This window comes from Mytilus edulis, chromosome 8, assembly GCF_963676685.1.
Source record: "Mytilus edulis chromosome 8, xbMytEdul2.2, whole genome shotgun sequence".
In the NCBI taxonomy this organism is placed as follows: domain Eukaryota; kingdom Metazoa; phylum Mollusca; class Bivalvia; order Mytilida; family Mytilidae; genus Mytilus; species Mytilus edulis.
Genome location: NC_092351.1, coordinates 6,258,000 through 6,281,334, shown reverse-complemented (window position 1 = coordinate 6,281,334; position 23,335 = coordinate 6,258,000). Strand labels below are relative to the sequence as shown.

Below are 23,335 nucleotides of genomic sequence, written 5' to 3'. Positions count from 1 at the left end.
AGTTTTCTAGTTTGAATTGTTTTACATTAGTGATTTTGGGGCATTTTATAGCTGACTCTATGGTATGGGCTTTGATCATTGTTAAAGGCCATACGGTGACCTATAGCTGTTAATTTCTGTGTTATTTGGTCTTTTGCAGAGAATTGTCTAATTGATAATCATACTACATCTTCTTTGTTAAAGACTCAATTACTATATACCACCTCTTCAGTAAGCCAAGGTGTTATAAGATGTAACATTTTAGAGGTCTTTATACAGCCTTTAACAATGTATTAACCATTAAAAAAGCCGCATCACCCAGGTACGAATAAATTCTTCTGATTTTAACAAAGACCTGACATCATAACTTATTCTGTGGCACTGAAAAAGAACTCCCTGTGTACAGGTATAGTCACAAGTTATAGAAGTCCCTTTTGACTGCCATACAAGTGAGTGGCTATAAAACCAGGTTTAATCCACCATTAAGTAGATAATGCCTGTAACCAAGGCAGAAATATGACAGTTGATGTGTTTGTCCACTCGTTTGATGTGTTTGAGCTTTTGATTTTGCCATTTGATTAGGGACTTTCCATTTTGAATTTTCCTCCGAGTTAAGTATTTTTGTGATTTAACTTTTTAGTACTCAACCCTTCATTAAAAAGGACTGCTTCTTCAGTTCCAGTTTCCTGGCAAATAAAATATATAACAATATATAATGTGCCACCAGACTTTATTGCTTTCTGATAACATGTAATCACAGTCTTCGTCAATCTATAATCCATATAAAAACTACATAATACTATATAGCAATCTTAGTTATATATTGGGGGTTTCTTTTTTCAGATTGGAATTAACAATCAGATCACATTTATAAAATGTCATTTATCCAATAGTGTAACAATGCACAAATAGGCACTTTTAATGTGTATTTATTAAAGATATGTTTCAGTCAAATTATTACTAATGAATATTTTTGGGAAAATAGATTGGGAAATGATACTCTTCTTCAATCCTGATTCAGCACATGTTATCAGATTTTGTTCAGAAAATAATAATAATTCATGATAACTTACAATTATTTTGCCCTATTTAATATAACTATTGTGTATTAAATGGAATGACACAAAAATATAAGGTGGTATTAGATGTTCTGATATGTATGGTTTAATCTTCATACATTCTTTAAATTCCTACTTTATTAAGGATTTATATCTTTCATTGTACTTTTCAAACACAGCTGATCTTCATGTGTTCATCTTTATAAATATGCACCGTAAACAAAAAACAGAAAACATTTGTACAACTACATAACAACAACAAATTATATTTCTTATAAAACCTTTCTTACTAGTTGGTCTTTATTTGTATAAAAACAAAAAAAAGTCTTGCTTTAAAAACAAACTAAAATTTGGTTATAAAAACCATCTCTCTCTCTTCCCTAGAGTATTGCCAATCAAAAAGCGTTATTTACAAAACTTCTGTCACTGGTATACCCTCTGACAAAGTAACATTATATTATTGCTATGACTTTTTTTGTGTTTATAGTTAACTTCTTTGTGTATCAATTTTGTGTCCAATATAAGACTTCAACAAATTTTTGGCAAGTCATTAATCATTTTCAGATGGGATTCAAATCCTGTTTTGAACAATTAAAATGGAAATTTCTATGATGAAAACTATATAAATCTAAGATAGCCACTTAATTCCAACATTTTTTCTTCATTTAAAAACCAGCTTGACAAATCCTGTTAAGATTTTTTTAACGTTTTTATATATATATAAACCCAGATGGAAGTTCCATTGTATCAATGTTTTATACTTTGTCAGAGTGCCAGCACACACACTACCACACCCTTATTTTCCAAATTTACAAATTTTACTGGCCCAAAGTATACACATACCACTTTACTCTTTGGATTTTGCTGCCTTGATTTCATTTATTTTCATACGTTCTCTCTCTCCCAGGAATGAATCCCCAAAATAGCATTATGATTAACAGACAGTCTATCTTTAACAATCACTAATTCTTATGCATCAACACAATAAAAAGAACAAAGGAAATACTTAATCACTCTCTCACTTTCTTGTTAATGATATTGCTATTTTGGGAATAAAAAATTAAAACAGTAATTATCAACAAGTAGTTAAAAGATGCACCAAGTAAAAATATACAGAATGGGTTGGTGAAATGATGAGATCCTTTGTTTTACATGATATCAAGCAAGGAATTTTATATAACTTCTGCTTATCGTATTTCAATCATTGTTAGATTCCATGGTAAATACTTTTTGATGTCATCTTAACGGTACCATCTTAACAAGGAATCGGAATTTCAAATCAGATCTTGTGACATTTGAGAAAATTTTGACAGCATTTAATTTGTTGAAGACCAAATATCTAAAACTACTGGTACATCAATTTGTATAACAATAAATAATCATATAGTTACAGTGAAACTTTTCTATCAAAGAAAAATGTCACTGAATAAACAATGTTCCAATTATGATACGTAAAATAATGTTTTTCTTCAATCATATATGATGGTGGCACATGTTCCAATATCATGCATATCAAAATTGGGAAATTTAGGTTTAACTCATAATTGTTTCATTTATATCTCGAGGTAAGTGCAACTTTTTATCATTTCTAAAATTTTTAATTCCAATGAACGTTATTATTTTTAATTTGAATTAAATAAGTCATTCAACCATTTCAGCACATATTTAACTTTATTCATAAGATTGTCAGAGTAAAAGGCTGAAGAGCTGAAAATGTTTTTAGTTCTAAAAAAAAAAACAATATAAAAATTCTTTAAATTTAGAAAGAACATGTTGTTTAAATGCTCGGTAAAAGTTTTGTTTGTGTCTTTTGGTTTTGTCTCATGTGGTGCCTAGACAAATCTGATTCATTATTTTTTATACTTATAACCCTAGATATAAATGAAACTATGGTCACAACAGTTTAAATAAATTAAAATATTTTAACTACAATTAAAAGCAACTGTTTTCTTACATTTTATGTTTATATATATATTTTTTTTAACAATTTTTTTATGTTTCATGGTTTTTTTTGTATTTTGCTGAAAATATGAAATATAATATATTCTACACCACTCATGAACAAAATAAGGGTTAGCAATAAAATCATAGGTTATAAACAACAAAAATAAACTCTGAAAGGTGCAAGTTATTTACTTTTCTTTTTATCTTAAATGTTGAAATTGTTCAATTTTATTACAATTATCAATTTCATTTAAAATAAAGTAATTATTGTAAAAGTGTAAGAAAATAAGTAGCAGAGGACCATTCAAACAAGAACTCCTCCACTCATGGAATCTTTTTTCTAATTCAAAATCTTCCTTTCTTTTTTTCAACCAATTTCAATTGATAGATTTAGATTTATTTTCTAATTGATACATCTTAGTTAAAAAATCATATTTGAGAAAAAAAGGATTTTATAACCCAAGAAAATAATTTTAATCTTTACAAAAATGCTCTTGAATCAAATTTTCGGTCTTCATATTTGTAGATGTGAATAAACTATATAAAATAACATTAAAGCAAAAAGATTCATAAATAACTTACAACACATAATAACATACAGAAATAAAATTAAAATCAAAATACTGTACTCATCAGTGGAAATAATAACATAATAATTTGTTCTTGTCACAGCCTCTTCAAAAATTAAAAAGAAAAACTTTGTACAGGTATTTACAAACAAAAATAACAAGGAAAAAAAATAACAATTTATAATTTTCATATAATTTAGCTGCAGTATGAGCAAACAAAATTGTATGTTAGCACTAATATATATTTTTGATTGTAAAAAATAAAATGAATTGTTATTTCACAAATAAGAATTATTGCCAAATAAATATCCCAAGATTTTTTTATAATTTCGAGAAAAAAAATTGTACAAAGATAATTTGAGAAATGTTGCCAAACAAAGTGTTTTTTTTTTAAAGATCAAATCAACTGATCTCTAGGTATAATATCTATGGTATCAAATTCAGAATGGGCAAGCTTCATAATAATGGCATTAACAATTATATGAGTGGGTAGATCTACAAGAATATGTTAAGTACGTAGTAATAATAAACACTTCTAAAAACAGAATAAAATATGGCACTTTAACATATTCTTGTGAACAAATGTAACATAAATAAAACAAATTATATCAAAAGAGACATCGGCTACAGTTAAAAGATTATTTCTGTTAGTTTTTGATTGACATATGCATCTCTTGGCCTCAGATAGGACTTGCATTTAGAAAAAGTTGAGAAACAGAAGACATAACAGTGTAGCATTTACTTTAACGCAAAGTTTACAAACTGTTAGTTTTTGTTCTTTTCGATTTATTAATAACACATATTTCAAACGAAATTTACTCGTTAACTATTTATAAAGTATATATTAGTCTAGGATTCATTTTTGAAGAAGAAAAATTCAGAGAAGATAAATTGTACAAACCAAGTCACACCAAAAAGGATAATTTATAAAGTTTTCAGCAAGGATAATGATATGATTTCTCAACTCTATCTACCTGTAACATCCAAAACACCTGAGATTACATATTTAATTGGCACTAACAGTAGTCATTTGTATGAAATTGTCTTGGTTATCTTGGTGCAACTCTTTGGCACATGACATCCTGACATCATTGCTGTCTTCATTGTACAGCCTCTTGATTCCGTCGTAGATATCGTCCTCATCATCTAGAATATTGGCCTTACGTTTGATCGACTTTTTAGGCAATGGCTTTTGAGCAGAAAATTTATAACCGGTGGGTAGTAGTTTGTTACTGGTTAGAAACCTTCCACTTTCCTCTCGGCATTGGATAAAATCTTCATTGTCAATCTGTAAGATAAGAAAGGAATTTTATCTCTTGTTTTCGTAACTGGCTTAATGAAGGTTTTATATATGAAAAGGACAGTTTTCTCTACAAAAATGCAATGTTTTCAATTCATCTACATGTATATAGTAATATAAAATATTTAAGTTTGAAATGTGAAAACACCAAAATCAGTATACTGGTATTCAGAAATGACTGTTAAACTATTCAGAGACCCCGAGTTGAAAAGTCATTAAATGCATTTTGTTGTTGCTCAATTAGATTTTCTCGTTTTTTTTCATGTTTTTCTGATTGTTTTTTTTTTATATTTGGTCTATGTACTATTTGTATATCCTGCCCTTATTGATTGTTTCCATCTCCATGATCTCTAAGCATGTGTTACCATGTGATGTATAGATAAATACCTTAGCCATTTGTTGAACCATAATAACCATGGAGAGCCAATTAGGTGTCATCTGTTCCAGTTCTAAACAGATAACAGTCATAGCTAAGGTCACCGGTCTGAAGGTCATCAATCGATGGTCACTATAGCAACAAAACAAACGTCTCATCAGAAGTCCCAGATGACGTGAGGGTGTCATGTCAGAGAGTCCCTTAAGCAGTTGAGGGAAATAATTCATCAACAATCCGTGGATCTTAAATGTAGAATAGAAATACATTAACAGTATCTAACAATTGTATGTTCCTGAAGCAAATGTTAGATGTAATATACTGACCTGCAAATTATATTTATAAATTAATTTACATGTCTATTTCTGTTTGGCATATACTATACAGTAACAAAAAACATTTTAATAATAATAACCTATCAGATCATAGTTGTTAGAAATTTGACCATCTTCGTTTTGATGTATGACATTAAAGGCACAATAACTTTAACTATTTCCGTGGGAATTGCATCAGCTGTTATCAGAATACCTGCTTTTAATGCTTTCAAATATGATCATAGGATTCCAATTCAGAGGTTTTTTTGGCATAATACCCAGAAGGGCTGCACAGAAAAAGATCTACCTTAACATTGCTTAAGCATGAAGATTTTAAGCATTGTGTTGGAAATTACATTGATACGGTTATTATCAGAATATCTGCATTTAATGATTTAAAATATGTTATAATGGAAATGGGATCCCAATTCAGAAAATACAGTAAATAAAATATCTTTAAATTTGATTAAATGGTTTAACTTTAACTATGTAACATATCTGTTTACACACTTACAATGTGAATAAAGTCGACTGCTGTAACAAATTTACTGTTCCATGATAATTTGTTAAGAATGGCGAGCTCCATGCGTAGGATTTCTGCCACTGAACAGCTACACTGACTTATCTTCACAAGATCTACGGTGCTGGGAATTACCTGAAATAACATCAAAACTTAGCTACAGAAAATGAAATATTAAAGTGAGATGTAAGATTGAAAGTGGAGAAAATAGGAAATAGTTCATAATTGAATATCTGCACATTTCCAAAATCTCTCTCTCTCTCTACAATAACATTGTATTGGTTTGTTCTACGACTATCAAATGATTTTTTTTACAAAATCTCATGAACTAGCATGTCATTTTTGAACTGAAAGAAAAGGGCATGACTATTTTTTTTATAATCACCTAAAATCAGTAAATATTATCAAAACTGTAAATTATAAAATGGTAATATCTGAAAACTTTAAAATTTCCCAACATGGCTTAAAAGCAGAGATGTATCTATGAGCGATACTGAATATTGCACTGGAGAGTTAATTCCCTATAATACATACTTCTTCTTCCTCCAGGGTCTTAGCTGCGATGTAAAGACAGCTAATGGCTACACAATGCAGATACTTAGGTCGAACCTGTAAAAAAACAAGCTATGTTAAAAACAATCACTAATGAGACAGGTTTGGGTTTTTTAAACTAATTTTACTATTTCTAAAATAGCACATCTTGCATTAAAAATTTCCTATTAACAAAACAGCTTCGAAACGTATGATAAGTATTTAAGTAAAGGTGATAGTCTGAGTTTGTTTAATCTTTTTAACTGTTTTGACTCAGGACAATAAAGAGATTTTCTCATATGAGTGTTGATGACTGTATGTTAATCTTAAGATCTTTTATCATTGGGTTGCTGTTTCACTAGTTTATACTCAACATCTTCTTCTATTCACAAATATAATATATATACAAGTTACATTCAAGGACTAGTGTCTTCAGATTGTGCACACATGGATCTTACTTAATTACTGCTGTTGTGAACCTCTTAGTTTTCTTTTTAACATACAGTCTGACATCATCAAATAGGGCAAACACTTGTGTACAAAATGTATATAGATGGGAATAAGTGACTTGTTTACAAAAATTTATCACAACATGAAATAAGACCATGTCCTAATTTATTTGTACTTTACTGAACCTGGCATGATGTAGTTGCCTAAGTTGGTGTAATCTTTCATCTGAATGGTTATTTGGTCCTTTGAACTGGACAAAGCCTTTATATTGTACTTAACATTGTTTGGAAGACCTTGGTAAAAGCAAATTGGGACTTGGGATTTGTTTTTAATAATTACTACACCTAAACCATGTGACTAAACTCACTTTAACAAGACAATGAAATCTGTCGAGAAGGGAAACACTGAGACCAAAGGTTTCTGGGGTAAATCCAAACCTCCTGTTTAGAAACAACATCCAGCGAACAGCCTCATCTCTCTGATTTCCATTCACTTCCTGTACAAATAAATAAAACAAATCATTATCATGATCATGATTACTGATTACTTCCCGTTAAAACAACAAACATTTGTATTTACGTAAATATGCATCCTGGTTATTTCATAGAAAAAAGAAAGCCTCTGATTTTTTTAATTACTATTTCGTAGGTTTACTAATCCCTAATATCCCTGGTTTAATGACATCATACATAATACATTCATGTTTCTGTTTAAATGATTAGATATTTTGTAGTTTACTAGAATTATCTTGTCATGTTGTTGGCTGTTGTCTTGCTGATTATTCAAATTATATCACAATTTTTAATCATCGAATAGAAAATGTAGTAATTTAAACACATGTATAAAATCTGAGTTAAAGCCAATTTTTTTAATAAAATGAAAAGTAGAATAATTGATATGAAGATGACTGCCAAAAACACATGAAGTGTGACTAGCCCAACCTTGACCCATGACTAAAATGATACTAAATGCACAAAACTAGGTTAAGTTACTATAGAGGTGAAATATATCTTTGATAATTTAGTGAAATATTCTTATCAATCAAATTTGAAATGATGATCATAACAACTTAACATGCTTAACAGTTGTTTTAAACAATTACAAAAGGCTTGTTAGATATTACCCTTAACCCTTCATTTGGACCAAACTGAATTTTTCATGGTGTTCCAGGGGTAGGATATCCCCCCCCCCCCCTTCCCCTTTTCAAAATGGCTTGCATCTGCACCTGTTTAAAATTTGTCTTTTGTCACATGATTGTACAGACTTCAGATCACTTGACCATATTTCATATAAGAGAGTGTACTCTGAACTTATAACACAGGAGAGTGTGCTCTGTACTTATTTTTTATAAAGTGTTACAAAAAACCAATAATGCTACACTACTTAAAGTGCTCTTGACTGTCGAGTATACACAAAGTATATAACTCAACATAAATGGTACACTATAAAATTTCAAGGTTATTTACATTTCTTTGACAGTGATTTTTTAAATGAAATAAAATTGAAATTTTAATTCTCATGTCAAAATGATGATAGATGTTGCATAGAAACTAATTTAGAATACACCTTTTGAGCATAGTAAAAATTTTCAGTTCCTTGCATTTGGAACTTAAAATGTAAGTCATTTATCAACTTCATATACACTAAGAATGAGTAGGTATGCCATGTATGCAATGGATGAAAAAATGTGGTTTTTAGACCATTCCTAAATATAAAAAAAACATAACCAGTCACTAAAACTAAGAAATATTTGACTGATGCTAAAGCCAATAATTTATCTTATTTCTACAGAAAATATATATACTAGCATGTATGACTATTATAGGAGACCTATGTTTGTTTACATCCTACTTATTGATCAGACTAGATAACAAATGGTAATGTCAGGGTTATACTTGGATAACCTTTGTATTTAACATACACCACAGGTAAAATGACTGGTATGCAGAAATATATCATACCTTAGACACTGCACAGATTTAAATTTTCTGTGTTGACAGTTGACCTACATTTTTTGTTAATTAACAATGCATAACAATATACTGAAACTATGTTTAGAATGTTCCTGTGTTGTTAAGTCTACAAAACTAAAATTAATTCATGTCTAAACATCACAAGTGAAATGTTGTTATTTCTGACCTTTTTTAAGGTAAACAATTTTTCACAGGTAAAATATCTATATTTAGTCTCTTGTGACTTAAAGCAATGTTAACAGATTTAACTATTGCTGGAGATAATTTTGAAAATACTTTATAGTTTACAATCAAATAGACCATATTCTACAGTAGCCCTCTTGTTACTTAGACTGTTAAAAATGAATACCATTCACTAAAAAATGTCAAATATTTCGCCTGTTTCTGAAGCCGTTTGTGATGAAAAAATTGTATTTACTATAATTACATGGTAGATACATATATATTCTAGAGATGAATATCTCTATTATAGGAGACCTATGATTATTTAACCTAGTTATTGATCACAAACAAAAGTTTACAAATGGTAATTTTAGGGTAATACCTGAATTACATTGGTTTTATATATATACACCACAGGTAAAATTACTGATATCCAGAAATAAACCATACAGGAAAAATTGCAGAGATTTAAATTTTCTGTATTGACCGGTTGACCTACATTTATACAAACTAAAGAACGCAGTATTTCAGATTGTTTACATACATGACATATATATATATATATAACATTACTGAAACTATGATAAGAATGTACTGCCTAGAAAACGTAAGCAAGTCTAAACATTGCAAGTGAAATATTTTTCAAGGTAACCAAATTGTTACAGGTGAAATATATATCTATATATATTTAATCATTCTCAGCTGATTAGTCCCGGAGATACTTAAAATGTCAAAAACCTTGGGTGTACAATGTACATATTAACACAATTTGTAGTCTATAAGTGGGGGAAATGTCTTATTAATAATATACTTAAGTGACCTCAGTCTAAAATTAGAGTAGAACCTATAAAATCAATCAAAGAATGTTGTTTGAATGCTGAAATGGAGGTGTCAATTCACAATTATACTACAATACATGTATTGACATGTACATGCAGTTCCATCATTAGCTATACATGCTATACATATACATGATATATACTCTAAACATTGTTATGAACATGCTATGAATTCAACATTTACAGCATCATTCAAACATTTTTCAGTTTGTTTGCAAATATGATTCAAAATTAAATCTTGTAATTAAATTTTGAAGAGAGAAGAATGTATCAGATCTGTTTTTGTTTTTCAGGAACTTAAAGTTTTTACTACTATTTTGAATAAATATTTGTTTCTCAAATATTGCCACATATCTCTGCTCTCTTAGTAATTTTTGTACTTTGTTAACTGCATGAATTAACATAATTTAAAAATCTTGCCTTCTTGCATTTGCTTTAAGTGTAGGTAACTTATAAAATACCAGACGGATCTATTATTGTGCAAGAATAACAACAAATAATATATAGCTAAGACTACAAGACTATTTAATATAGCTACCTACCTTTTTTCACATAATATAAATGTTGACACATCACACATGTATCTGCTTACCTTACAAAAATTTAATGAAATGATTCTGATAATAACTATTCAAATAGTAAAAAACTTCCCCTTTTGCTTCTCAGACAAGGGGTTTGTTAAAAGTATTGCCTAGAGGAATTAATCAAATGTTATCCTCATCATTAATTGTTAGGATCATGAAGATAAACCCCAGATGCATTTCTTTAACAATCATGTATAATAGAAGGTCCACATTTCTTACCGATGTGTCAATATCAACAGAATTGTATGCCTTTGGTTTCCATTGGTCTTGTTCTTTAATTAAGTTCTGCCTAAGCATCTGCATTAGACGCTCAGCATCTATTCCATTGTGAAGCCTCATCCTGACCCTCAACTGTGCACCAAGATAACTAGAAAACAAACAACAAATCTAATAAAAATATTCCAAAAGTTTAATATACATGATATACATGTATATGTAATATAAATATTATTTTCTACTTCTTGCATGTCTAGTCTTCAACTGAGTTCATAGAAAGTTGCAATACAACACTTTTTAAAAGCAATTAAGGGTCATGTTTCTAATTCTCAAAAGAATGAACATGTAACAAAAAAGATTTGACTGAACTTTAATCTTTGAAAAAATCCTTCATTTGAGGTAAAATTCATGTTATTTGAAAAACTTCCCTGTTCTGTGGAATATGCCTCACCTAAGAACCCATAAATTGGGGGACATTATTATTTCACAATTAAATAGACACACACAAAATACATTCTTTATTATCAAATAAGTGTGATGTTAAATTGTGTGAGAATACAGTAAAATGAGAAGTATAGCCTCTAGTCTGTAAGAAAAATTCCAGAATGTTCCACCTTAAAAATTATGAAATCCTTAGAAATCATTGATATAAGAGGGGGGATAGGACCTTTATCGGGACTCCGGGATCGGGTGTTTTTAAGCTCGGGATTTCGGGATTTACCCCTTCGGGATCCGGGAATTCTTTTTTTCGAATTTCGGGATCCGGGATTTTTATTTATTTAAATTCGGGACCTCGGGATTTCGTGTTTTTAAGCCCGGGATTTCGGGATCATGACCCCTCCTATCCCCCTCAATATAAGAATATGGTGAAACTATTAAAGTAAATTAGAAATAAGTAATTACCTTAATTAAGTCAAAACATGTTTGTACAATTATGTTTAGAAATTTATTGTCAAGCAAAAACAGCTGATACAGTAAAATTGCCTCTGGGTATATGGGTGGGTTGTCATAAGAAATCTGATGAAATAAATTTACTGGGGAAAACAAAATACTATTTTTTTTTATTAAGTACTGACATCTGACTTACAATTTTGATAAAAGTCTTCAGATGGATTTAGAAACAACATTTCATCATTCAATTTTGACATTTCTTATCATCTAAAATGGCTGCCATGACAAAAATTTGTTTCTGAATACACAAATTTGGGTGGTTACAGCAGTGTATTATAAACTCACCTGTGCAATATCTAGGAACAGAGCCTGGACAAAGATGTTCCTTTGGCCCATGAAAATTAAAACGACCTCTTAATCTTCTCTTATACCTCCATGGTTTTTAGTATGCGAAATTTACGATATAAAAGGAAGAAATTCTTGTTGATAATGAGATGTAAAAGAAGTTCGGGGAATACACAAAAATATTTACATAATAAATTAATGCGCAATGCTACTATTTAACTTTTCGGGAAAATGCTTCGATTTTTCTACATATGCATGAAATTAAAACGAATAGCAATGGTTTTCGTCTATACATCTTTTGTATTTACACAAGTTGACTTAAAACTCTTTGGATACTATTGAGGCTTCAATTTTCAAGCGCATGCTGAATACACTGACTGCAAACAGGCTCCGTATCGACTGAACTGTCAAAACATAGCAGGTGCCCGTTTGGTAAGATATTTTCGTTAAATTGCAAATTTGGGTAAAAAATTGTTGTATGCATTCTTAAAAGAAATGTATAAAGTTCTTAAATAGAATTATGGGCGGCAGAAATACCTTTTATCTACAAATTCTGATTTTCAATTGTTTATTTACAAACTTTTCTTTTATTTTTAGATCAGAAGAATTGATAAAGTTTCGACCAATGAGATAGCCCGGTTATTTTGTGAACCAATCACGGCGAATATTACAAACACTGGCTGTCCGCCAAGATTTGAATTTGCAGATGATATTGACAGCTGATCGTCTGCCAAGAACCACCAACAAAATAACCCAGAAAATATTACAAAGGAGAAGCTGAAATCACTATGCTAACACAGTAAAGAAAGGCGGTTGTTGTAACCTGTGTGAGCTGATTTTGCCAGTTTAAAATTGAGTCAAGATGGTTAGTGGTCAACTTGTTGCGGCGTTACCATCGACCTGCAATCCACAAGACTCCGAGATCGAACAAAGAGATGACCGAAAGGTAGAATTTCTGCTTCTTTTTGCAGCCCCTTACATAAAGTTGAGGATGGGATATCTTGTTCCATTTATTTTTTTTTTTAAATTGTTTTTCAACAAAACGTCTTCAAAATTTTATTTGTGTTGCAAAAAAATTAGATAAGAAAAGAATTCCTAAGAATGTCTCTATAAAAAAAATGTCAAATTTATAATTTAGAATTTCTTGAAATATTTAGGGCCACACTTATATCCTGTCTATAGGAAAAAAAACTTATTCATTTTTTTTTTATTTCTTCAAATTTTGAACAGATCAAGTATTCCTTGTTCATTTAATTGAAATATTACTATTTAAGATAAGAAGACATTTTTGTTTTTTGTATTATAAAGCATTGAATTCAAATGAGGAAAAGTCAACGGATACATATTCTTTTTATAAAATAAACTAGAAAACTTGAGAGAGAGAGAAAAAAAACCTGAGTGATTCAATTGCGTTTTGTTAGTTCAGCTTTTGGTCACACAAAAAAATCATTATAAATTTAGTTAAATATTCTTTAAATAAATTGATATCTTGATATATTTCTAATTTTGAAGTCAATCCTTCTTGAATAGTCAGGACAGTAGTTTTTTCCAGATTTATTATTATTTACATTGATAGCAATAAAACACTTATTTAACCTATTAAAAATGGAATTTTGAACTGGGGAATTCTTTTATTCAATTATATTTTATCTGATCAAATTAAACATGTTAAAATGAAAGGAAATGAAGTGTTAGTAACAATGATTGACAGACATAAAATTTGTTATTCATTTATCATGTTTATAGTCAATGATAGTAGTTAAAACATGATTTTTTACAATATAGACATGTTTAATACATATGCATATATAGGTAATGTATAATTTACCTGTGAAAAGCCTTTGTTGAATGTTAGTGAAACTGATATAATAATTAAGAAATTGTTCTTTCATCATGTTTATTCAAATTTATGCCAATAATATAAGCCAGACAGCCTCTAGAATAAAAATTAATTACTTTTTATTAAATTTTATTAACATGAACAAAATAAGTACATGTATAATTTATGGGTAAATGGTCCACATATGTAAGATGAACAGCCCCCTTTTATTGCTAATTTGACATACATGTACCCACAAGAATTATCCAAAATTCTTGCTAAGCTACATTGTGCATCTTTAAAATTTGTACTATTACATGTACATGCAATGCTAAATATATGCTTAAATAGATCATTCAAAGATATTAAATATTTGCTTTCTTTAATAAAAAAATCTGTCACTTGGAATATATGCTAACTTAGTCTTAAATGAAATTCATTGCTTAAGCATGTTACAGATCAGACACAAGTTTCTACTGAAAAAAAATCACAAACAGTTTTCACTACCAAATGTTCATGCCAAACATTTCCTTTGAGATTAAGTGTACCCACACACATTGACAGATGTGTCTTATTAGCCAACTTGATTGTATATAAATACCTTCACATTAAGCAATTGTTCAGAAACTTGAAAGACTTAGTACTTAGTCAACACATATTTTTGTTTTAATTTAGGAGTCTGTCTTGTATAAAGATCTGATGAATGATTTGGTGAAACTGGCAAAGTGTCCATTCAGAGAAAATCTGGTGAGTTTCTAATTATACCCCGGCTTTGAAAAAAGGGGGGTATACTGTTTTACCTCTGTCTGTCGTTCCGTCAGTCTGTCAGTCAGTCCATCAGTCTGTCAGTTAGTCCGTCCGTCCCATGAATATTTTTCGTCACATTTTTCTCAGGAACTACACTACCAGGATTTCTGAAATTTGGTTTCAGGCTTGATATAAGTCAGCTATACTGTGTGATGCGTTTTCAGATTCATCACTCAACAACTTCCTGTTAACCGAACATTTGGACGGGGGTATCGTATCTCCTGTTTGAATTACATTCATGACATTACTGGTAATCTTATGGAATATGATTTAAACATACTCAAATATTCAATTTTGAGAATAATTGTTGCTTTCATGATATGTTCCATTTCATTGAATTAAAAAAGTATTTTTTACACTTGAAAAATAGTCCTTGTTTTGACATGTACATGATGTATAGTTATTTGGAGAATCAACTCATTCCTGTTCTTCATGTAGAGAAAGTAATTAAGTAAGGGCTATTCCAGAAAAAAATGTATGGGGGGGTTGGAAGGCACTTTATATGAATAATACATGGGTGATGGGTATCAGGACACCTTTTCACACTCTAATGCACTATGATTGTCAATTACAATTGTCTGGGTGGTGGGTGCTGACAAAAAGTGCCTTCCAACACCCCCATACATTTTTTTCTGGAATAGCCCTAATCTATTTTTTGCTAAAACTCTTCAAAGGCTCAGAATTTTTTAATCTTCCTAATCCTTTCCAGGTGAATTACATATGTGTAGAACTTGAGACATTTTCCCTTAAGGATGTCTGCTGGTCATGTTTTTGAATTCTTGTCATATTTTCGATTTTCTCAGGTTTTATCCATACAAATGTATTAAAATATTTTTTACACGAGACCCCACTTTTGTCTTCATAAATCTGTTCAATAGATCATTGATGACCATTTGAATTTTTGTCATGAAATCCTTGTTATTTTTTCTTGGTTTAAAGGGTAAAAAACAATTCCAATGTTAACAAATAGTAAAGTCTGAAGAAAACCCTTTTCCCGCCATTTTCTAAATGTCTCGTATTTTGAAAACTACACACGAGACTATCGATTTTATTACTTCATTTTTTTTAAATATCAAAGTTGTTTTCATTTTAAGCAATCACATGAAATCCTTGTTATTTTAAATTAGAGCAGCAGACATCCTTAAAAATCCACAAGAATGTGACCAATATTGAGCTGAGACATCATCACTATTATAATTTTTATGCCCCACCTACGATAGTAGAGGGACAGTATGTTTTTTGGTTCCTTCATTTGTCTGTCTGTCTGTCATACTTCAGGTTAAAGATTTTGGTCAAGGTAGTTTGTGATGAAGTTGAAATCCAATCAACTTGAAACTTAGTGCACACGTTCCCTATCAGAGTTTTTACCCCAATTTCACGGTCCACTGAACATAGAAAATGATAGTGCGAGTGGGGCATCGTGTACCTGGGACGCTTTATAATTTATACTTTATATAATTATAGGCTGGGAAGTTGGAGAATATGACAGACAATGACCAGAGAGACAATGCAGTGTCATCACTGAGATGTTTGAATCAGTTCTACAACTTTAGCTCCCAAACTTTTGCAACAGCTGTACAGTATTTAGACTTTGTTCTCTCAAAAGTAAAGGTATGCAAATTAGTTATACATTTTACAATGTACTAAATAATAATATTCGTCTAGATTTGGAAATTTAAGGTTAATGTTCGAATGATCAGCATAGTAAATTTTAAAAAAACAAATTAATGCAGGTTTAAGGTTTACATGGAGGCTAAGCTAGTATCCAAAAATCAAATCAAGAAATTAATAAAATACAAAATTTATTCTTTATTCACACCTTAGGAGTCAACAAGAGAAATTGTTTTGCTTGTAACACAAGTCTGTAATTGGCCACCAAATGTTCTACACATGTATTTAAATCATGTAAATTGAAGGCAATTGATAGCATTAAAATACAAAATACAAAATATTCTTCTACTGACTACAAATAAATAAACTGAAATGTAAAAAAATCAGTCTTTCCATGTTCGTTTCTCCGTTTAAACAATATTTAACTATATACAGTATTGAATTATGTGTAACAATAATATTTTATTCCTTTCAGGTTCAGAACAAGTACCTGTCCTGTTTAGTTGCAGCTTGTCATTATATTTCCACAAAGATAAATGAAGAACCAGAGGTAAGCTCATTTATAAAATATTATCGAGAAATTTTAAATTATGTCAACAAATTCAAATCTTGTGACTTATCATGCTTATTGTTACTCTATCCAACATTAAATTTTTCACAGTAACTTTTTTTTGTCTTTTCTTCCCGAAAAGACAAATATAAAGTTACTGTGAACAATTTATTGATGAATGATAATATGAAATTCAAAAAAATTCTGGCTTCAGCATATCTCAACAATAATATGAGATAGTACATGTCAAACCTATTTTGAAATTTCATAGCTTTATCAGAAAATAAAGGGATGAACTTAGTATGGAAAGAAACTGTAACACAGGAAGTATACATTATTAATCCTAATGAAAAGAAACCAATATGACAAAATAATCATGATAACTATATGTGTTGAAAATATAAAAGACTACCGTATCTTACTGAAATTTAAAGTTCTACTATGTTGTATACTTGTATAATTCAGGATACCCCATCAGCTACAGAGTTATCCCACATTCACAGACAGATGTGGAAAGCCTCAGATTTAAAAAGAATGGAACTGGTGGTACTCCAAAAGATGAACTGGAAACTCTGGCCTGTTACCTGTTCTAGTATTCTTAAACACATCTGTGATATAATGAGTAAAGTCAATCCAAGTCTTCCAAGCTCTTTACTAGATGACCTCCTCCAAAAGTTTGAAGTTTGCATAAACTACAATAACTGTGTGCTTTATACTGTAAGTACACTATTAAAGTAGTTTTTATAACATGTATAGCTGGTTATTTTATTTTTTGATATGCATGATGATAAATTGTTATGTAAGTCCTATCTGTATATTTGTACTACTTGGGAATGTAAACAGATTTAAAATTTAAACAGATGTGGTTATTTTATTTTTTATGGCAGTGATTTCAAAAATTCAAAATGTCAGCCTTCCTTTGTTGCAAACAGATGTACATGTAGATTTACCCCCTTTAGGATGTGATCTATTCAAAATAGATTTTTTTTCTTGAGGAATTTGAAATTTAAGATTTTTCTTGTTTTGTAATAAGGTATTTTAAATATTGTCATTTCATGAATTTTTAATATATATGTTTTGACAAGTGTATCAGGATACAAATGTCATTAATAATATTAGACTGAAATTTGTATCTTTGTCATGTTTGTTTTCAGAATAAAATAAATCAGGTTATGATTAGGAAAATAAACAATGGTATACATCATGAAAATGGGCATTAATGTATGTTTCTTTATTTCAGATTCCAACTCTTTCCCTTTCCTTGGTACAGTTACATTTGAAAGAATGTGATCTGTTAACACCAGCTTTAAGTCTCTGTCTTCTACAGCTTCATGAAATATGTGATGTAAGTCTTGATATAGAAGTCAATAGTATTATAGTAATTGTTGCTGGTAGTTTTTCATATAAAAGTAAAACTGATCCATCTTGAATTAGAAAAAAAATATGAAAACATCATTATAAATTTTATGTGTCATTAGTGGGCCCTAATATATAGCTTTCTTGAATCTATCTTAGTCTGTAACTCTCGAACTCTTAGTCAAATATATATCAAACCCAAGGAGGTATAAATACAGAAACACATGATTCCATGAAGAAGAGTTATAAATATGATTAGGAGTGACCTAAAATAATAGCAAAATCCATCTATGGTCAACTCTGCTTGAGGGAGTTGAAACCTATAAAGTTACTTAGAAGTAGACAATTTAAGAAAAAATAAAATAAAGCCAGAAATAATGCACTGACTTCTGATGCCAATTTTCAAATCTGCTAAATGCTATCTCACCTGTTGATGAGTGTTAATTTCTTCAAGTGATCAGTTGTTATATCTGTTATCCATTTGTAAAAATTCTTATAACATCAGACTCGGATTTCTCTTGAACTGAATTTTAATGTGCGTATTGTTATGCGTTTACTTTACTACATTGGTTAGAGGTATAGGGGGAGGGTTGAGATCTCACAAACATGTTTAACCCCGCCGCATTTTTGCGCCTGTCCCAAGTCAGGAGCCTCTGGCCTTTGTTAGTCTTGTATTATTTTAATTTTAGTTTCTTGTGTACAATTTGGAAATTAGTATGGCTTTCATTATCACTGGACTAATATATATTTGTTTAGGGGCCAGCTGAAGGACGTCTCCGGGTGCGGGAATTTCTCGCTACATTGAAGACCTGTTGGTGACCCTCTGTTGTTTTTTATTTGGTCGGGTTGTTGTCTCTTTGACACATTCCCCATTTCCATTCTCAATTTTATTATTATAACACAAAATTTGTTTTATTTTGTTTTCCAGGTTGGAGATTCTGAGTTTTATGAGTGCTATGAATCAGTTACAAAGATTTTATATAATTATTGTAATTATCCAAGCAGTCATCCAGCTTGTCTCCCCTTGCCAAAACCTCAACCAAGGATCAACTTGATGACAAGACCTAGTGCCTATGGAGATACAGATCTACCCACTATTTATGAAAACCCTGTCACTACAATTTATGTGTGAGTAGACCATCATTTTATCACATGTCTGTTAGCATACATCAGTCAGGTTAGAGAGTATGTTCTTCATAACTTACAAAGTATCTTTCAAAGTAGAACGCACAGTGCATGAAGAAGAAAAAATTTGCATCAAAACTTGAAATAATCAGAAAAAAAGGGAAGCAGTCAATTAAGCATGAAAAAAAAAACCTGAAGACATTTTATGTATTCAAACAAAGTTATGAACACATGAATAGGAATAGTTTAAAGAAACACTACTATTTATATATCATTGAGTTCTTATTTAAGTGTTCAACTGACCAGAACTTTCATGTTTTTATCTAAATTAAAAGTTCATGCTTGTTAGTCAGTGTGCTTTATACATGTCAATAAAACTTTTACAGTTCAGGTTAACATGGAATTGGTCCGGTCAACACTTAGGCAATCATTTTATGTACATTCTCAAATTGATTCTTGAAAATCTGAATAAATGACAGTATTAGATAGGAGACAGCATCCCAACAACACAAAACCAGAAAACATGAAATTTCCAGTACCTTTTTTTTTTATAATGTACTGATCATTATTTTTTGAAAATCCATATTCTGTTTTCAGATCAACAAGTGATTCTGATGAGTCCCCGGTTATAAAGAAAGAATATGACAGTTGGAGTTATTGTGTATTACCTAGAAGATGTTCCATTACAGCTGAATGAACACTATAAATCTCCCTTATTCCAATGTAGGCAGCAGCTATATACAATACTCTGGAATTCTTATTGTTATTGTTTCTCTGTACTAAATCTTTCCTCTTTTGTTGACAATGATTCCTGTTACATTTTTATATGTGTATGTTTGTTGATAATCAATGCAAATCATATATGTACCTGATATGGAGGATATAAAAAAGAAGCTGTAATTGGAAATTAGTGTGTGAATGTGTCAGTGTTGTATGATTGTTGTTGTGTAGTATAGTTGTTAGAAGGCAGATAGCTTAAAGTGTGATAGTATTAAAACTTTAGAGATGCAAACAAATATTTTATGTTTTATTATTTAATTTATTTCAATTATTTGAAATTTTAGGATTCAACAGTTAAACTGTTAAAGAATATTTTAAATAAATGTAAAATTGAGCTTGAATGTTTCTGCTGAAATTTGTTCTTAAAATAGACAGCAGTAGCCAGCTGGTTTATTATTAATTTAATTTTAGTTTCAATTTCACATTTTTAAATTAATTTTTAGAATATTGTTTCCCTCAAAAGAATATTTTCAGTCCATTTCTAACTATAAACAACAGATTTTGTTTCTTTTTAATTTTTGTTTGTTTTTTAAAATATGCTATTCATGTTCTATATTTTAACAATCTTTAGTACCCATTTACTTACACTTGTATTTATTCTTTATATAAGACAGACCCAGGGTGTTAGAAAGGAAGGTGGAATATTTCACTTCCAAAGAACAAATCAATTACGAACAATATATCTAATCTAGTACCTTCTTATTTTGAGTAGAGGAAAGATAAATGAAATATATATACCCTATTATGGTTATGCCTGTCTACTTGCCAAAATTAAAAACAAATGTGTAAACATTTAAAAAAAATTACAGACAAATTTAACCTTGAACTTTTTTTCATTAAGTCAAATTTTACATAAATAGATCATATAGATGACACATTATTTTAATTTATTTATAATGGGCAACAGGAATTCTTTGGATTGAGATTAATGCTGGATTAGAGTAAAAAAAAATTAAAAGAAATAGCTTTCAAAATGTGTATTTATTTATTTCTGGAATGGAAGAAGCTTTTTATTGTAAAATATTTTTATTTAACTTACATTGTTTGATTTTATCAAATGGCAAATTGTGTAATTACCGGTATTGTACATATTTTTTAACGACCAAATTATAATTACAAGTTGTGCAATAACTATACTAATTATCCCTCCATACTGTTGAGTCAGTATTGTTATTAATCTGTTGATTATGTTAAAATTTAACATTGTCAGATATTATTGTTATGTGTAAATATATCTATTATTTATTGACATTATGTGTAGTGCCATACAAAACAATTGTTGAATGACAAGAATGGAAAGATTTACATATCAAAGATTGCATGTCACAAAAAAAATTTAAATCACTTTTTTTCTGAAAATTGGTGCATACTTCAAATTAAAATTTATTACATTTTGTTTGTTTGTAATACAAATTATAACATTAAGGGAGTTTGCATGACCAACCTATCCTTTTATAACCCCATTAAAGGATGGTTCCAAACAAGTAAGAATATTGAAAACAAAATAATTGTACTTTTTACTGATCTCACATGTGCAGAAAAACTAAAAAAAAAAAAAAAAATTTGGCAAAGTTTCTCCTGACCATGGCTAAACTGAGTGTAAATTAAGCAAGACAGACTTTTTGCAGTTTATGAAATGTGTTAAATAAACAGTAAGATATATATACAGTTTAATTGATGCATTTAGTTAGATTAAACAACTGTTTTGTATGGCAAAATGTGATTGTACTCGTTCTATGCAGTAAGCATGAAAAAAAAGTTTTATACATTTATATATTTTTAAAATGCAAAAATGGTGCAAAAAAGAATAAAATTTAAAAACAATGTGCAGTTTTTATTTTTACTTACTCTCTTACAGATTTGCTGAAGGAAAAATAGATAATCATTTTTTACAGACATCTTAATAGAAGATGAAGATTGATGACCTGTTAAAATTCTACCAATGTTTATTACCTCTTGAAATTGCACTTCATTGAGATATTTGTACAATTATATAGAAAAAGACTCCCCCTTCCTGTGCATAAACTGTTCACCTTGCGTAACTTTTACCTGGATTGTCGATTTTTCATTGAGTATGATCTTATTTTGAAAAGTGAGTCCTTTTTAAATAGAAATAATTCAATACCTGCGTCACCGATGGCGAATACCGGTCTTGTATCTGCTAGACTCCTTTTCATACATCCATCAATTGTCAAACTTTTCTTATTTCATTTGTGATGGTATAAATTAATATATGATATGCAGGTTCATCATGTTGAAGGGAGTAGGCAATTTATACATTGACCGTGTACCCATTTCCTGTTTCGTTTGCTAATAGTTTGAATATTTACAACACTCGCTACAGAAAAAATTTCATCTTTTGATTTGCTCCTATGAAAGAGAATGATTAGATATTTGGTCTGCAGGATGATGATTATGAGTTGTAGCTGAAAGCAAATACACATGTATTACATCTATGGTGTAACAACTTCCTATTTGCTAACAGTTTGAACCACTCATTGTGCAAGGAAAATTTGAGACAAACTTTTCTTGGCTCTTATTGAAGTGAATGATATCATTTGGTCTTGGAATGATAAGTTATGCTCCAGTATACATGTTACCTCAATCAATTGCATGAATCAACACAGATAAAGGTCTTGTTATAAAATAGAACTCCACCAGATTTAAAGCATAAAATTTCAGTCAAAGTGATGTTAATTTTGTCAAATTCTTGTAAAAACAATAATGTGTTTATAGTACAAGGATGCCCCACTCACACTATCATTTTCTATTTTCAATGGACCGTGAAATTTGGATACAAACTCTTATTTGGCAGTAAAATTAGAAAAAGCATTATCATAAGGAACATATGTACTAAGTTTCAAGTTGTTCGAACTTCAACTACATAAAAATTACCTTGACCAAAAACTTAAACCTGAATCTGGACAGAAGGATGAACAAACAAAGGGATGCACAGACCAGAAAACATAATGAAGGTGGGGCATAAACAAACAGTAACACAAAGTTTATCCTATCCCCTGGCATTAATAATAATTGTTCATAAAATGTTCATTCAAAACTATAACAGCAGAGATACAGATATAACATTGTAACTTGCGTGATAGTTTACTCCCCATACCATGACTTTGGGGGCAAGGCCTTAAGATAGTCCTGAAACTGATATGTACTGATAGTAATGCAACTTCATACAAAATATCATTGATCTATCACAAGTAGTTCTTATCAAACTAATGTAAGTA

General features: G+C 29.9%; 2 protein-coding genes across 2 annotated transcripts; one reads left to right on the top strand and one right to left on the bottom strand.

The window, feature by feature from the left end:
* Positions 1 to 692: 692 nt before the first annotated feature.
* Positions 693 to 12,223, bottom strand: LOC139484687 (cyclin-I-like). The gene is made up of 7 exons (XM_071268549.1): positions 12,049 to 12,223; positions 10,816 to 10,963; positions 7,406 to 7,534; positions 6,592 to 6,666; positions 6,052 to 6,192; positions 5,238 to 5,468; positions 693 to 4,838 (listed from the first exon to the last, which is right to left on the bottom strand). Exons 2-7 carry the CDS (start codon positions 10,933 to 10,935, stop codon positions 4,557 to 4,559), a joined length of 978 nt encoding a protein of 325 aa, XP_071124650.1. The 5' UTR covers positions 10,936 to 10,963; positions 12,049 to 12,223; the 3' UTR covers positions 693 to 4,556.
* LOC139484685 (cyclin-G1-like) lies at positions 12,223 to 20,886 on the top strand. Its single transcript, XM_071268548.1, has 9 exons — positions 12,223 to 12,480; positions 12,646 to 12,994; positions 14,543 to 14,614; positions 16,139 to 16,285; positions 16,761 to 16,835; positions 17,301 to 17,552; positions 18,076 to 18,180; positions 19,120 to 19,319; positions 19,914 to 20,886. The coding sequence occupies exons 2-9, from the start codon at positions 12,911 to 12,913 to the stop codon at positions 20,011 to 20,013; spliced, it is 1,035 nt and encodes a 344-aa protein (XP_071124649.1). The 5' UTR covers positions 12,223 to 12,480; positions 12,646 to 12,910; the 3' UTR covers positions 20,014 to 20,886.
* Positions 20,887 to 23,335: the final 2,449 nt, after the last annotated feature.

Excerpts from the sequence above, each read along its gene's own strand:
- LOC139484685 (XM_071268548.1), top strand. The coding sequence starts at position 12,911 with ATGGTTAGTGGTCAACTTGTTGCGGCGTTACCATCGACCTGCAATCCA. Across the intron at positions 12,995-14,542 it reads AACAAAGAGATGACCGAAAG|GAGTCTGTCTTGTATAAAGA; the intron begins GTAGAATTTCTG and ends GTTTTAATTTAG. Across the intron at positions 18,181-19,119 it reads AGCTTCATGAAATATGTGAT|GTTGGAGATTCTGAGTTTTA; the intron begins GTAAGTCTTGAT and ends TTTGTTTTCCAG.
- LOC139484687 (XM_071268549.1), bottom strand. The coding sequence starts at position 10,935 with ATGAGGCTTCACAATGGAATAGATGCTGAGCGTCTAATGCAGATGCTT. Across the intron at positions 6,667-7,405 it reads GATTTCATTGTCTTGTTAAA|GTTCGACCTAAGTATCTGCA; the intron begins GTGAGTTTAGTC and ends GTTTTTTTACAG. Across the intron at positions 6,193-6,591 it reads AGACCCTGGAGGAAGAAGAA|GTAATTCCCAGCACCGTAGA; the intron begins GTATGTATTATA and ends ATGTTATTTCAG.